Source organism: Lampris incognitus, chromosome 19 (genome assembly GCF_029633865.1).
Source record: "Lampris incognitus isolate fLamInc1 chromosome 19, fLamInc1.hap2, whole genome shotgun sequence".
Classification (NCBI taxonomy): Eukaryota; Metazoa; Chordata; class Actinopteri; order Lampriformes; family Lampridae; genus Lampris; species Lampris incognitus.
The window spans coordinates 9,642,626-9,660,392 of record NC_079229.1 but is presented as its reverse complement, the minus strand read 5'-3'; the positions used below and the strand labels follow the sequence as shown (position 1 = coordinate 9,660,392).

The 17,767-nt window shown below is 45.4% G+C and overlaps 2 protein-coding genes across 3 annotated transcripts in view; one reads left to right on the top strand and one right to left on the bottom strand.

Annotated features, from left to right (window-relative positions):
- Positions 1-17,767, bottom strand: part of LOC130129880 (nephrocystin-3-like) — a 76,082-nt gene that overhangs the window by 10,194 nt on the left and 48,121 nt on the right. The window lies entirely within an intron of this gene.
- On the top strand, positions 1,671-3,530 carry ackr4b (atypical chemokine receptor 4b). The gene has a single exon (XM_056299559.1). It carries the CDS (start codon positions 1,674-1,676, stop codon positions 2,796-2,798), a length of 1,125 nt encoding a protein of 374 aa, XP_056155534.1. The 5' UTR covers positions 1,671-1,673; the 3' UTR covers positions 2,799-3,530.

Here is a 17,767-nt window from a genome sequence, read left to right as displayed (position 1 = left end):
AATGTAAATGTGCATGTAAATCTCTGAGTTTAATTTGATTCTGGGGATCCGTATTAAAATTAAACTGCAGCTGCGTAAATTCCCTGTCAGCGGCGATAAGATTGAGCGGGGTTTTGAAAAAAGGGGTTTTCAGGGTACCCTACTCGATCCAATAATCAAAAAGGCGGGGGGGGGAAATAAAGTCCTGTTTTTAAGTAATCACATCTCCAACAGCAGCTGTATCATGGCTGTATCATCAATGGAAGTTATGGCCAAAAAAACAACTTTGCTATTACTTGGGGTAAGAGTAAGTTGGACTCTCACATAACCACAGAAAAACAGCATTGGGGAATGCAAACAACGTAGATAAGCGTGGATTATGTGGCCTGTACAGCCAAGTCACCATCACGCCAGGATCTGACACGTATGGACAGATTAAAGTTGACTTCCTATCTACCTGTGCACCTTTGCTCGCATACTGCATATCTGATGTAATCTGTGTTGATCTGCTTTGAGATGCTGCATCAGCCAAGAATGTGTCATTATCTCTCCAACTGACTCCAAGGAATCTTGAGAGTACTCCTATTTTTTTTTTTTACAATGTAAACGTGAATTGAAGGTGCTATATATGAGATTTAGAGCATTAATATAGCAGCAAACAACTACCTGCTATGTAAAGAGATCGTGGCGTAAAGGCGTCATGAGCAGACAGTGAGGTCACATGCCCCCTGTTGTGTGTTGCAAATTTAGTTTCTTCATTCTTGGTTTTGCAAATTGGTCTGGCCGCGTGTGCGTGTTAGTGCATGTGCGGTAGCTAGCGTTAGCAGGGTAGCTAGCAAGCTAATAATTACGTTACATGGAGTTAGGTCACTCGACCAATCGAAGAAGTTGCTCCTTACCATGCTGAATACATTAATTCCAACTGAGCTGAACAAAATGAAGTAATAGTTAATAGCGCGAAGGGAGGGGGAGGTTTGTTTTGGTTTGGTCTGAGATGCCAGTGCTGAATGTCACGTATAGCACCTTTAACCCACGTCCACAATCCACCGATTAATGATTATTAATGATAGCGTGCCAAAGTCTCCTACCGCTCATTGTTTCCGGAACGTTTTAGATCCAAACAGGCAGCTGCGAACTGACTCCCCCATTTCTCCTTTCTACTCTTGTAGCACTTTAATTTCATCAAGCAAATTCTTAATCTTTCCCAGAGATGACAGCTGAAACAGAAGCAGCAGCCCGCGCACAATTCGGGCAGACAGGGGTTTAAGCATGTTAGAGAGGAGCTTGCCAAGGGATTCCTCGGACTGGGAGGAATTAGTCCTCGGCTTTGATTTATCAAAATAAAAAGGGCTGAATTAGGTACAGGCACTGTTTTTGTAGGCGTGTGCTTATAAATTAGTCACCTCCTGGCAGCAAGCAGGTCAGGAAGACAAACACCATGGATGGCTGTGCTGTTATGGGCTCAGTCAGCCTAATACAGACAGACAGGGACCATTTTTTACATCTGTTCAATCACATAACGCCTGAAAGACATTCTCTATGCTTCATAATAAACAGCCAATAAGCAGTTGATCTGCCACGTCAGATCAACCTGAATCCAAAAAAAAAAATGAGATGTAAGTTGTATCTTAAAATATTTCCCAACAACTGACCCTAAAACTTGCCCCTCTCTCTGACTGTCCCCAGCATTCAGCATGGATGAAAACTATGATCACGACTACCATGACTTCGACAACTCCAGCGATAATGACAGTTATGACTACAGCGACTACCACAGCCTCTGTGACAAGGAGGCGGTGCGCTCTTTTGCCAGCCTCTTCCTCCCGGCCATCTACGCAGTGGTCCTGGTGGTGGGCCTTGCCGGGAACGCCCTGGTGGTGGTGGTCTATGCATCGCCTCGGCGAATGAGAACGCTGACAGATGCGTGCATCTTCAATCTGGCCGGGTGCGACCTGATTCTCCTCCTCACTTTGCCCTTCTGGGCGGCCGACGCCGTCCACGGCTGGAGGCTGGGTGTGGCGGCGTGCAAGATCATCTCCTTCCTCTATGGCACCAACTTCACCTGCGGCATGTTTCTGCTGGCATACATTAGCATAGACCGCTATTGTGCGCTAGCCCGCAGCACGGTAGGCAGGCCTGGGACGGCCGCCCATGACAGGAGACGGTGGCTGCTGATGTGTATGGCAGTGTGGGTTACTGCCAGCTTCCTGGGTGTGCCTGACCTGGTCTTCTATCATGTGAAACACACGTCACACAGGCCAGGCTGCATGGCCATCTACCCTAACTGGATGGCACGTCCTGCCAAGGCCGCCCTGGAGCTACTGGAGGTGACCCTGAGCTTCCTGCTCCCATTCCTGGTCATGGTGGTATGTTACACCCGGTTGGGGTTGGTGCTGAGCCGGGCAGCCGGAGTGAGGAGGGAGAGAAAGTGGCGCGCCCTTCGGGTCCTCCTAGCTGTGGTGGCCGTGTTCTTACTCACCCAGCTGCCCTACAACATCGTCAAGCTGATACGAGCCCTCGACATCATCTACATGCTGGTCACCGACTGTGAGCTGAGCAAAAATCTTGACCGGGCCATCCAGGTGACGGAGAGCCTCGCCCTCACGCACGCCTGCATCAACCCAATACTCTACGCCTTCATCGGATCCTCCTTCAGGGGCCACGTCCTAAGGGTTGCCAAGAGACTCGGGCAGCGGCTCGGGCGACACCGCCAACTTGTGGGCCAGGAGCCCACCGTGGAAATCGCGCTCAGGACACCCGGTCACACCCACTCCCAGTCTACGTCAGAGGACAAAGACACAAGCACCTTTACTATCTGAGGCTCTGAGATGAGTATTAAATGCACTTTTCTCAGGGTTCCCACACTTTTTTAAGGAACAATTTTTTCCCAGGACCTTTCGGGGACATCTTCCATGACTTCTGCGTGGTTAAACATGTCAGAAGCTACTGAGAGAAGTTCCTATTATTCAGTATCTACCATCAGTGGAAGCCTCAACAGCCTCTAAATGACAGTGTAATGTTTAGCTAGTCGCTGAACATACCGCCTAAACTTAAAGCACTGATGTGACATCTCAGTCACTATAAATATGGCTAAAAATATGTGATCAGCTCAACATTTTGCTGGAAATATTCAGTCTAAACTGGGGGAAAAAATGTGATAACCTAAGTTTAAGATTTTCTGTGGCAACTGATGAATTTTAGCATTTCCATCTGTTTCCAAGACTGGAAAATTAGTCCATATATTTCCAGGTATTCCAGGATGTGTGGGAACCCTGTCTTCTGTAAATACTTTAGCAACATTTGATATATGAAAATCTATATATATATATATATATATATTTTTTTTTTTGATAGCCAGTAAATGGATTACATTAACCTTAAAGTAAGAATATAAAAATTGTCCGCCTGTGTATATATTTGTATAGTTGGTAAATATGCAAAAAATAAAAGACAACTACCGTGTACATATCTATATTGTTGAATAAAAAGCAATGCATCTACCCACATCTGTTGCAGTTTAACACCGCTAAAACCCAATAAACTATTGCTTAACTCTATGCTCAAAACCTAATCGCTGGTTCTTCTCACCAACTCTTTAAAGCAGCAGTAGACAACTTTTTACTTTAACTTGTCATTAGGAAGTAAACACAGTGCACAGTGTAATGGCTAGGTTAGGTTAGGTTAAGGTAAAGGTTAGGTTAGGTTAGGTCAGTGGTTTTCAAAGTGGGGGCCGCTAGGGGACGCCAAGGGGACCTCAGCAAATTGGAGGGAAGATGGGGGAAAATGCTAAAAAAAAAATTGAATTATTATGTGTATTATGATCAAATATATTTTATAACAAAAAACGAAATATTCAATATAATGGAAGGATTAAAATTTGTAGTATAAATGTCATTATTATTGTATTAACAAAAGTAAGGAAATATATTCAGAAGGAGTTTTTTTTCTTCTTTTTAACATTTGCCATGGTATTGTCAATGGGTTTTTAAAGACATCTTGCAAAAAAGGGGGCCCCGGCCAGAAGCTAATGCTATTTGGGGGGCCTTGGCATGGAAAAGTTTGGGAACCCCTGGGTTAGGTAAAGTTTAATCAAGCATCCCGGTGTTGTATTGAACTCTGGCTAAGGGGGCACAGATCTCGACGGGGAAACAGAGTTTGATACAACACCTGGGACTTGACAGGGTTCCACACCGACATTCAGTCGGTGTTCTTCGTACTGGATCAGTAAGTAACACAACCTGCCTACTTATACTACCGGATGTTTTACTCTGCCTTTATCATAGCACTGAGATCGGGGTTTCTAGTTCAAAATGGGATTCTTACAGTTGTTTCTTGTTTTGGACAGTAGCCAGGCTGCTAATAAATGGAAAGCGAGCTCGTTGTCTTCACGACAGCGGTGCAACTATACAAACACTTCGAAACGCCGGTGGGAGGGGGGGTTGAAAAGTTGTCTATAGCCGCCGTAATTCCTATTTTTAGTACACGGCCTATGTTGTCTTTCATACACTCCACTGCATCTCAGTTCACTGGTGGCTTGTTTGCACATCTGGTGAAAAGTGGAGTCAAAGACATTAGCCAGAACAAAGAAGACTGAGAGGCATCCTGCCCTCACACAGCAAAACAGCAGATTCTGAGCTTGTTCCTTTTAGGGGCTTGCAGCATAAAACCGCTCCCTCCCCCACCCAGCTTTTCTTTATTTCATTAATCTGAGCAAGGGCCATTGTAGGTAACAAAAACAAAAAAAACAAATAAATTACCTAGCTGGGGAGTGGGGTAATATTCTGAGAAAAAAACACACAGAATTTTCGAGATTAAAGTCGTACATTTACAAGAAAAACCCCCACTGAAAATTCTCTGAGATTATAAAATCATAAATTTGCGAGAAAAAACTTGTAAATTCTGAGATTGAAGTTACAATTTTTTGAGTAAAAAACTTAGAAAATAGTGTGGGGGGGGTGGCTGTCAAGGAACCACATCGCTTCACTTTGCAAGGTTGGCTCAACCTCATCACACCACAGACGCTGGTGGTCATCAAATTATACTTTTGCAATCTGATTTAGCAATAAGAAAATACTCGTGATTTTAGCCCAGAATCACCATATTATCAACATACTGACTTGGATGAGGCGATAGCTTTTGTGCATCAGGAACTACCAAGCAATGGACAGATGCAAGGATAACATGACTGGATGCATCGATGATGATACACCATATTATCACTGATGCATCCATTAATCCTTATTCCATATGGCCTCAATTTGTCATAGGAGTCCATGTGCCAAAGAGTATTAGGCCCTTTAGGGCCCTATTTAAAATCTCTATCGCGCATGGTCTAAAGCGCATGGTGCAAGTGCATTTCAGACGTGTCCAAATCCAATTTTGCTGGTTAAAAGGTGCAAAGGGGTTGTCTCTTAATTAATCATCGGTGTGTTTTGGCCATATCATGAATTAAACTAATCAGAGTGTCATCTCCCATTCCCTTTAAAAGCCAGATACGCCTGCACCTTGTTGCATTGCTCTTTAAATGGCAGATTGGGCAAGTTGGAAAAGCGAACAGTTTTCTGCTGAGGAAACGGATCTGCTCGTGCCTGCAATCAGACCAACTACAGGAACATCGGGAATCCACCTAAGCTCGGATTCCATTTTGACATGTATTTTCTAAATGTCGTCATGCACACAATAATAGTGGGTGGTACAGTGGTTAGCGCGGTTGCCTCACAGCAAGAAGGTCCTGGGTTTGAGCCCTGGGATAGTCCAACCTTGGGGGTTGCCATGGGTCATCCTCTGCGTGGAGTTTGCAGGGTTTCCTCTGGGTGATCCGGTTTCCTCCCACAGTCCAAAGACATGTAGGTCAGGTAAATCAGCCATACTAAATTGTCCCTAGGTGTGAATGTGTGTGTGTGTGTGTGTGTGTGTGTGTGTGTGTGTGCGCGTGTGTTGGCCTTGTGATGGCCTGGCAGCCTGTACAGGGTGTCTCCCCGCCTGCTGCCCAATGACTGCTGGGATAGGCTCCAGCATCCCTGCAACCCTGAGAGCAGGATAAGGGGCTTAGATAATGGATGGATGGATGGACCAAATAATAGTCTTTTACACTGTAATTGTTTTAGTTGTAATCTTTTGCATGCTTGTGCACTTCTGTGCGTGTAACAAGCAGAGTGTACGCACGTTGTGCACCTGCCTATGTAGGCGCACTTACGATCTGAATAATTTGCCCTTTCAATAGCAGGAATACTTTGCTATTGACCTTAGACCAGGTTTTTGTTGGTCAATGGCGAAATCGCTTTCCACTACCTCAAGATAGCAACGTGCCAACAATGTGCCTGACCACACCTCGTTCTAAGACCAACACACCCCTGGGCGCACAGATGGGTGCATGTACATTTGCTATTTAAACAATGTGGGGTCTAGATGGGAAAATGACAATTGCGTCGGTCTGAAACTAGCAAAGACATGTAAAATAGAGCCCAATGTGTTGCTGCTGCTGGCACCTAAGACACTGTGCTCTTCGTAGCTTAAGGATCGATTAATTTGATGATCTGTCATCTTGTGTCCTGCTGTACCACAAATCCCATTTGAATTACCCGTAGCTGTAATAAGAATAATGGATTACATTTATATAGCGCTTTATCTAGACACCCAAAGCGCTTAACATTGAAGGGGGGAACTCACTTCAACCACCACCAATGTGTAGCACTCACTTGGGTGATGCACAGCAGCCATTTTGCACCAGAACGCTCACCACACATCAGCTTGAAGTGGAGAGGGGGGAATTATTGAGCAAATTACACAGGGGATGATTAGATGGCCAGATGGAGAGACCAAGGTTGGGAATTTTGCCAGGACACCAGGGGACCCCCTACTCTGCGATAAGTGGCATGAGCTCTTTAATGACCACAGTGAGTCAGAACCTCGGTTTTAACATCCCACCCAAAGAACAGCATCTCCTATAGCACAGTGTCCCTCCCATCACTGGGGCATTGGGATTTTTTTCTTTTTTAATTAGAACCAGAGGGAAGACTGCCCCCAACACCACTTCCAGCAGCAACTCAGTTTTCCCACAGGTCTCCCATGCAAGTACTTGCCAAGCCCATGCTTGCTTAGCTTCTGTCATTTGACAGAGCCAGGGTACATGTTGCTCCCTCCGGATGTCCGAGCTCGTCACCCATCTTCATCGTTTCAGTCGCTTGTATCTGCGATCTCACCCTTTTGGTCACTACCCAAAGCTCATAACCATAAGTGAGGGTTGGAACGAAGATTGACTGGTAAATTGAGAGCTTTGCCTTCTGGCTCAGCTCCCTCTTCACCGCAACGGTCTGGTATAATGTCCGCATTGCTGCTGATGCTGCACCAATCCACCTGTCAATCTCCCACTCCATCCTACCCTCACACGTGAACAACACCCTGAGATACTTGAACTCTCACTTGAGGCAATGTTGCTGCCAATCAATATGTCAAAAATCAAAAAATCAAAAATTGATAAAAATCAGTATGTTGTTTTCTTCTGAATAGGCCCAATTCACAGCAGTCTCTCCTCAAAGCCCAGGTGCTTATGATAATATGGTGATTCTGGGCTAAAATCATGAGTATTTCCTTATTGCTAAATCCAATTGCAAAGTATAATTTGATGTCATCCACTAAAGGCATAATACACGGCAAGCAGAGGTGTCTGTGGTGTGATGAGTTTGATCCAACCTTGCAAAGTGAAGCGATGTGGTTCCTTGACAAAAAAATATATATTTTTCCAAGTTTTTTTTCTTATAAGTTTGTGACTATAAACTAATCCCAGAGAGTATTCTAGTTTTATTTTCCTCGTAAATTTACGACTATAATCTCGGAAATTCCAAGTTTTTTCACGGAATATTACCATCCTCCCCTGGCTCCATATTATTTTTTCTTTTTTTTACCTTCAGTGGCCTTAATACACCGTCATATGAAAGAGCAAGGGGTTTGCTATTCAGTGCAATCTACAAGCTCATACAATATAATGGGTGTCGTGGCAATTATTTATTTCCACGCTGATACTAAATGAGGAGTGATACAAAAATCTCTTAAAGTATTGTCACACGATATTAATGTTCAGTGAATATGACACACAAGCCAAGATGCTTGAATGTTTGCCCCGATCTCGGAGCGCTCTATCTTTATACCATGTAGCAGAACAATGCCCATTGTTTCAATCACAATGATTGTGTACCCAGAGTCTCTCCCTCATCCTGGTTTGGAGGCGGTAGCTTACCTTTATGGACTGTCATCCCAATGGACAACAGAACTTGCACACTGTTAAGAGTTCATAGGTCAGGTCTCCTCTTGTCCATATCTTCTATCGTGATTCTCCAGGACCATTCCTTCTGACCTTGTGACACTCAAGCGGGCCTCCCACATACTCCTCTGCTATAAACTAATCAGCTAACAATAGGCCCTTACCAGTTCACACAAAAGAGGCACTTTTAACACCACCACCTGCTACACCTGAGCCTCAGGCATCCTTTCAAGCGATGTAAACATGGTACACGAGCTGTGGCCAAAGATTAAAAGTAAGCAACATTCATACATGAATTGCCCTCACAGTGGGATTCTTATGTTACCTCTCCAAATTGTAAATGCAAGGGGGACCCTCATCTCATCATCTTTTCGGCTCTAAAACCACCCAGTGCCTTCGCGTAACATTACACTTGATTCAGCTCAAACACTCCCCTGGGGGAGAGCAAAAGCAGCCTCAGTGGATTTGGGGAATATCACATCTAGGTGCAGAGCAGCGGTTGTGTGTGGCTATGGTCCAAGTGTTAAAAAGAGTTTCATTCAGGCTTGCTGGCAGCCGCACAGCAGTGCTAAAAAAGGGCATTTTCCCTAACCAGAGACCTTGCCGATACCTCATGAGAACAAACGTCTCCATTGTTTACCAGTTATGCTCCCATTACAGAACCAGTTGGTCCTCCTCTTTGCATTGTAATGGTTTACAGCCTGGGAAGGCTCAGATCATATTGCAGGGCACAGAAGTAAATCGATAAATACACAGGAACAGTGAATTATGACTAGGATCTGTTCAGGATCCATTCACTAAGCAGACTGGGGCATGGATGTGTCCTAAATCAAACTTGCTCTAGCTAAGATAAGCTATCATGACCGGAATGTGTAATGAGGAGTCTGAACTGAGGCTATGCCAAACAAGAAACTGGAGTTGAATTACTTGTGGGCATTATGTTTTATAGTTGTCTCAATCGGTGCAGACTGCTAGCAGGCTATAACGACAACATTTCAAACAGTGTCCGTCATTACTAGAAATGGGGACAAGTAATGATGGCAAACACGCAAGTGTATCTTTTCCTGCATTCATGTGTCTTATTTTGTGCATCTTTTTGTGTAAGCTATGTATGTTACTATGGTTTGAGGACAAGAGGGTGTAGATCTGGGAACCATCCAGCCATCCATCCGTCCATCCGTTATCCAAGCCACATATTCAAATTCGGGTCACGGGATGCTGGAGCCTATCCCAGTCATTGGGCAGCAGGCGGGGAGACACCCTGGACAGGCCGCCAGGCCTTCACAGGGCCAACACACACACATATTCACACCTAGGGACAAGGGCGTTGGAACCGGGGGGGGGGGGGTGGTGGAAAAGTCCCCCCCAATAAACAAGAATATCTACTACTAGATATATGCATAAATATATATAATATTGGACATGTTCTCCCTGTATCTGCCAGCATTCATGTCATTCCCATCCCACAATATGTAAAAGTATTAGTTATTAACAACAACAACAAAAAATCCCCCCTCTTCCCCATGTCTTTGGTACTGGGGGCGGCCCGCTGAGACGTGACGGCGGTGACGTGGCATAGGCGCTCACAACTTTTCAAGGCAGCAACGATGAATCCTGCTCTATTCATCATCACTCGCAGGTTTGTAAAGTCCCTCCCAAACAAAGTGTACTTACCCATTTTAAAAAGAGAAACGTGTCGTTATGATGAAACCTCAGGTTGAAACATGTATTCTATGAAGTAAATGTATTTTTGCTAACTCCTGTCAATGCTAGTCTATGAGCGGGAAGGCTAACTTTAGCTAGTAGAGACGCTGTGATAGTCACACGCAAATAAACTCTAAAGGTTATAACGTTAATACGGAACGGCTTACACCAACCTTATTGTGAATACAGTGTTTTATAAAGCATTTACAGTCATTTCAGAGTACTGTGTTTTGGTAGTTTGGTATAATAATTTTTCATAATGTGTTACTAAGCTGTTGGCTAACTTTGCTAGCTAGTTTAGCTTAATATGAGAAATGAAAACGCTGCATGCAGTACAGCAACCTGACCCTACATTGCTGTACAGCATCTACAGTATGTACAGTATTTACAGTATGCATTACAGGCAGGTTACATGCGCATTTTGTTGCACTTGGTTGCATATTGCTTCCCTGCACTGTTCTGTACTCTTTATTATCAATACAGTCTCCCAGGGGAGGCCTTACCATATAGCCATGAAACATGTTTTTCTTAAAACTGTTGTAAAATTGCAGTTTAAACCCGTTTTTAAATATTTTTTTTCCCAGGGGAGCATGCCCTCGGACCCCCCCCCGGAGGGTATTGTCCCCCCCCCCCCAAATATAAAATTCTCTCTTACGCCCTTGCCTAGGGACAATTTAGTACAGCCGATTCACCTGACTTTGGACTGTGGGAGTGTTTTATGTCCACAGACATAAACATGTACAGTAACCCAGAATTACTCACATTTTATCAGACAAATGTGGTCACACTATTTTAGGTGTGCCACATGTTTACTTTATAGAGCTATAACCTGTATGAGCTACAGACAGTACAGTCAGTCACATGCCTTTTTCTTCATTTAGTGTAAGATCCTTTTGTCCTTGAATCAATGTGTATATACAGAGACATTCTGCAGACTGTATTTCTCTACACCAAGATCAAGTAACCACATTCCTGTATATGTATATGGTATGGACTCGATGGTCAAAGCTTTTCTAAATCATCCCTTGTTTCTTTTCCTCGGATAAAACATTTGTATTTGTATCTGGAAACCCATCCATCCATCCATTCATTATCCAAACTGCTTATCCTGCTCTCAGGGTCACGGGGATGCTGGAGCCTATCCCAGCAGTCATCGGGCGGCAGGCAGGGAGACACCCTGGACAGGCTGCCAGGCCAGGCCAGGCCACCCCCCCCCACACACACACCCCACACACACCCCACACACACACACACATTCACCCCACACAGACACGGGGAGAACATGCAAACTCCACACAAAGGACGACCCGGGACGACCCTCAAGGTTGGACTACCCAGGGGCTTGAACCCAGGAACTTCTTGCTGTGAGGCGACTGCGCTAACCACTGTGCCACCATGCCGCCCCATCTGGGAACCATTGAAGGAAAATTATCACGCTCTCCAGAAGCCATCTACACACCACAGAGCTACAACGCCCACATCTACTGACCCCACCATCTCGCTCCACAAAACACCAAGTATAATAGAAACCAGATAACTGAATCACTGCTTAATGCAGATGATTTCATGTACCAAAGCCAAGATGGGGCGGTTCCATGATAAACAACAGCTGTTCAGTACAAAAAAATCCCAGCGATGTATATACCGAGAACACCGAGGCACTTACAGTAATCAAACACAGCGTATAATGTTGGTGTAAAAAGTCAGCTTGATTTCCATATATTTTTTTGGGGTGTTTTATTTTTTCTTCCCCAAATTACATTGGAAACACCACAAGTGTCACCACTCCAGTACTGGAAAACACATGTAACCACAACAGGAGAGTATCCATAGAGATTGTGCATGATAGAAACAAAGCGAGAAGCTAAATTTGCTTCTCTTTCGCTGTAATCGAAGGAGAATCCAGCCAGCGTGGACAAGATGACTCACCACACCGACGACTGACACTTTGCACGTGACAGTCGTATAATAAATTACGCCACAGTGACTCATGGCTGAAGCAGGAAAAAAAAAAGGCAAATCAGTACCCTGTATTTTTAGAAGGATATATTCTTGAGGACCAAGTGCTATCTCAAAAAAGGCAAAATAGAAGCTTTTCCAGAGATTTGGCTCAAAAGGGGCACGTTCAGAGTCGCAGCTTATCCGTGCAGAACTATTCAGAGAAGGTCCCGCAGACAGATGTGCAGTGCTTCCTTACGTGAGAACAACTGATGGGTTAAGGAGGAAGTGGACAACAACAAAAACAGAACCAAAACAACAGGCCTATGGTTCCCATTGAGTTAGGAATGTTTAAATTAGGATGACCTTGGACCACAGCGTGTGACACGGCAAACATGGGAAAATTTCCAGCAGATGTGGCCGGGGGCACCGCAACAAAAATCCGTGTCACTAGGTGACTGGTGCATAGCAATGACAAGCCAGTTTGTTCTGGTTTAATTCGGTTTACACGGACCTTATCCAGATGACTCAATCTAACAACAAGAGACAACGCCCAGATCTAACAGTACATCCTTATAAGTGATGTGTGTAACTTTGAGCTTGGGTAGTTTCCAACCATTCATTTTATACACGTACTGTGTTTTACAGGTGACACTTCTCAAATTCAGTTCTCACTCTCTGAAATAATCCCAATTCTGGGTGTTTGCGCCCTGACTCAGAGATTGGGTGAACACTCCCCTAAAATATAATGTGCCATCAATAGATCCATCCATCCATCATCCGAACCGCTTATCCTGCTCTCAGGGTGGCAGGGATGCTGGAACCTATCCCAGCAGTCACTGGGCAGCGAGACACCCTGCACAAGCCACCAGGCCATCACACAGCACCTACACACACACACACACACACACACACACACACACACACACACACACACACACACACACACACACACACACACACATACTTAGGGACATTTTAGTACGGCCGATTCACCTGACCTACATGTCTTTGGACTGTGGGAGGAAACCGGAGCACCCGGAGGAAACCCACGCAGACACAGGGAGAACATGCAAACTCCACACAGAGGATGACCCGGGACGACCCCCAAGGTTGGACTACCCCAGGGCTTGAACCCAGGACCTTCTTGCTGTGAGGCGACTGCGCTAACCACTGCGCCACCGTGCCGCCACCATTAATAGATGTAAGACGTGAATAGGTTTTTCCATTACAGCCTCACAACAGTGGGGTTTGTCCTTCCTCTGTTGACCCGAGCTGCTCAGTCTTCTATTCGACAGTCATATTGGCGGTCATAAGGCACCACACCATGTGTGTCCTCAACACACGAACCGTTTTCCAAAACGCTCAATAAGAATCCACGTGACTCTACAAATGAGTCACGGATAAATCATTGTATATTCCTTGTTATGGCCTCAAAACTACACACTGGATCGATTTCCACAGAAAAAGTCAATTTAGAGGTGAACAGTCACACAACTGGCATGTATCCAAAGCGACTTCAGAGCGACTCGCCAGGCTTGGTGTCTCCTGCAAAGACACTCGAGCGGCTATGTGGCATCTGAAACGCACAAAGGCTTCGTTGAGCCAACGTGCTCCTCGATCCAAAAACTATACAGTACACGTGCGTGACCTTTTGTTGTTTATTCCATTTACAAGATGGCCTCTTCCAGACACCGTTCCGCCCTCGTAACCCAAACAAACCACCCCTGTAGGCTATTCTACACAGCGATTTAGATTCAAGGATCGTCACAGCCATTAAAGGATGCTTGTTTCTTCTGCACTGCGACACGTGTGCCTCCTGTTCACCATATGGTGCATACGGGGGTGAGCGCTTTTTCCCTCTTCTTCTGGTGTATTTTGTTACAGCTTCTTGGCGACGTAGACGGAAAAATCCCCGACTCTATAAAAACACTTGTATAAGTTTTAAAATGCTACCCAGTTTTAAGTGTACTCTGAGAGGACGGCTCCCAGTCTCAAGGAACAGGAAGACACAAAAACCTGATTCGCGTCAATAAAATCATGTGTTCTCCAACGCTTTAACGATATTCAGGATTGTGGAGGGTTGAAGAAGAAAGTAGCCGGTCTTCACGGGTCACCAGGGCCAGGAGGACTACAACACTATGAGCCATCTGGTCTCCAACTCATCCAACATGGATGTCTCTGGACTGTGGGAGGAAGCCCAAAGTAACACAGACAGAACATGAAACCTCCGCAAATAAGCACCAGGACCATCTTGAGGCGACACAACAGTGTTGACTATGAAGCCAAGGGGCCACGCCTTGTCCTGAAAGCCACAATCCTGAAGATTTACATGCAAACAAATGTCCTCTTTTGTATTTTCTATCACCGAGGTATTTCAGACGATAGCTAACCTGCAAATATTCAAACCGTGAAGGTTTTTGTGTTCGCTCGTTTCAGTGGTTACTGTCAGGTGGGACCACGGCAGTTATATATGGAACATCAGGCAGCGGTGATTTTGATTATAAAGCAAAGGATTTCTGGCTGGCAAGCAGATATGATAGACTGACCTGCTAGGGGACATTTACCAACAGACACTACAACACCAATATTTACAACCAGAGATACGCTAATAATTAGGAAACTATTTTGAATTGAGGGTGGCACAGTGTTACCACGGTCGCCTCACAGCAAGAAGGTCCTGGGTTCGAGCCCCAGGGTAGTCCAACCTTGGGGGTCATCCTGGGTCGTCCTCTGTGTGGAGTTTGCATGTTCTCCCTGTGTCTGCATGGGTTTCCTCCGGGTGCTCCGGTTTCCTCCCATAGCCAAAAGACATGTAGGTCAGGTGAATCAGCCATACTAAATTGTCTCTGGGCGTGTGTGTGTGTGTGTGTGTGTGTGTGTGTGTGTGTGTGTGTGTGTGTGTGTGTGTGTGTGTCTGTGTGTGTCTGTGTCTGTGTGTGTCTGTGTGTGTATGTAGCTGCTGACTGTCGTAGATGATACTGCTGAGACGCAAGCAGCAGCCTTGCCGATAGCAGCACTGTGCATGCATAGCTGAGAAATAAAAAAAGTTTATCCACAAAAATAGCATTTTGAGTGACATTCTTTTACAAACATACTTAAAACATAACGTCTATAGGTCAAAAGTCTATTAGGATGTTTTCACAGCTACAGGTCAGTTTGCTTTGGCCCGAATCAGTGGATGAGTTGCTACTTTGCTGCATTTTCCCTTTGGTTCGGTTTGGTTTCACACAGCAAAACATCAAGCGAATTATAATGTATCAATAAAAGCCACGTGCCAAGCTTAACTTCCAAATCTGGCCAGAGGGGTCTATCTCAGCTCTTCAGGACTGCTTTGAGAGCCCCGACTGGGGCATTTTCAACCAGCAGCCTCCTCTAGTGAGCACATTGGATCTGGAGGATACACAGTGACAGCCTATATCAACAAGTGTATAGATGATGTCACATGGTCACCAAAACCATCTCTTCACGGGCCAACCAGAAGCCCGGGCTGACAGTAGAAGTCCGGGCACTGCTGAGGACCCGGAACGCTGTATTCAGATCCGGTGATAAGGCGGCCCTCAAGACAGCATGGGCCAACATGTCATGTGGCATCAGGGAGGCCAAAAGACAATATGCACAGAAAGTCAACAGCCACTTCATTGATAGCAGAGACGCAGGGCGCTTGTGGAAGGGCATTCAGGCCCGCACTGACTACAAGCCTCCTCCTCAGACCTGTGGCGGTGCCCCCACCCACTCAGATGCACTGAATGACTTCTACGCATGATATGAGAGACTGAACTACGTGCCGGTGGTGAAGACTACATTCCTGATGGATGACCAGGTTCTGCACATGACCGCAGAGGACGTGAAAAAGATCCTTTCCAGAGTCAACCCATACAAAGCTGCAGGTCCAAACAGAATCCCGGGCTGAGCCATCAGAGACTGTGCTGAGCAGCTGGCAGATGTCCTTGCGGACATCTACAACATCTCGCTGTCCCAGGCAGTCATCCCCACGTGTTTCAAGTCTACCACCATCATACTAGCGCCAAAGAAGTCCCCTGTGTCCTGCCACAATGACTGCCGCCCCATTTCACTGACTCCCATCATCATGAAGTGCTTTGAAAAGCTGGTCATGAAACACATCAAGTCCAGTCTCCCCTCCACTCTGGACCCTCTTATAAAGTTTGCTGATGATACCACAGCGGTAGGTCTCATCAGCAACAACGACGAATCATCATACAGAGCGGAGGTGGATCAACTGGCGGCAAGGTGCAAAAACAACAACCTCTTCCTAAATATAGGAAAAGCTACGGAGGTTATTACTGACTTTAGAAAGACCAGCGCCCACCATACCCCTCTGACCATCGATGGTATGGACGTGGAGAGAGTCAGCAGTGCTAAGTTCCTGGAAGTTCACATCATAGAGGACCTCTCCTGGTCCTCACATGTCATGTCACTGCGCTCTCCAAGCGTTTTCACTCCCTGCTGCGTCTGAAGAAGGCGAGTCTCCCCCCACCCATCCTCATCATATTCTACAGAGGCTCCATAGAGAGCATTCTGACCAGCTGCATCACTGTCTGACATGGGAACTGCAAGGCCTCCGACCGCAAATCCCCAAAGCGGATAATAAAGACAGCTGGAAACATCAGAGGGAGTGCTCTCCCATCCATCCAGGCCATCTATGATGCATGGTGCACCCAGAAGTCCCTCAGCATCATGAAGGACCCCACCCACCCTTTCCCACATTCACCTCACCCTCCTACCCTCTGACAGGAGGTACTGAAGCATCCGTGCTGCCTCCACCAGACTATGCAACAGTCTCATTCCTCAGGCTGTGAGGTTCCTCAACAGCCTGAACACTTAGACCTTCCACAAAACGACTTTTTGGCCGTCTTACTCACTGCCTGTGTCAGGTGTGCTTGTGATGTTTAAGTCTGTGAAGTTATTTTTGTTTTTAATATTTATTGCGGGTTATTTGTTTTTACGTAGCACTGTGGTCCATGTGAAATGTAATTTTGTTCCCTTGTATATATTTGACATGCATATGAGGCAATGACAGTAAACGCAGTCTAAGTCTAATTATCCCCAAAAGTTATCACTGGCACATTTTTAACATAAATCCTATCTATGATTAAAAGAATCACCCAAAACATGACTGGACTACTGACATGTGCATGCGGTCAGTTATTTATCTTTTCCTCTCTTCTTTTAGTTTCATTTCTTTTTTAGTGATCCCGGCGGTAATTTAACTTCCCTGACATTCCAGTTGAGTTCAGCGAACATTTTCACTGAGTGATGTCAAGGAATGAAGTATGTGGGAGTGAAGCCATGATTAAAAAGAAAATAAAGCATGCAAATGTTGATTTATTTTTCGGATAGTTTAACAAGTATTACTCTTTTTGGGGTTCAAAGAAGGTTGAACCAGTTCATCTGGACACAACGTTTATTGAGAGAAACGTCTCATCACTCATCTAAGACCCCGTTTACGCTTGGTTTTAAAATGCATTTTTTTGCAATCGGATCACAACTGGACGGCGCTAAATACACGCGTAAATGACCACCAAAACATTTTGTAAACCGGTTACTCAAACCACTTGCCAAGGTGGTCCGGGACACTTTTTTTTATATATATATACATGTATTTCTAGTTTTTCCCTTTATTCCGATTAACCCAATGGCATAAAGCCGGAACTCTTGTCGAATAACTCCCCTGGATCACATTTCCACAGGAAGGAGATAGTCGTAACACCAGCTTCCTTTAAACTCGTGTCGGCTCCTCTCGCTAGTTTACACGCTGAAGCCTCGCATGGATTGCATCGCCTTCAGGCCGCGAAGGAGACGTAGGGAGAATGTTTTCGGTTGCTTGGCTGCAGGCACCCGGATGGGCCAGAGGGGTCGCTGGAG

What these genes read in the sequence shown, in the direction of transcription:
- ackr4b (XM_056299559.1), top strand. Translation starts at nt 1,674, where the DNA reads ATGGATGAAAACTATGATCACGACTACCATGACTTCGACAACTCCAGC.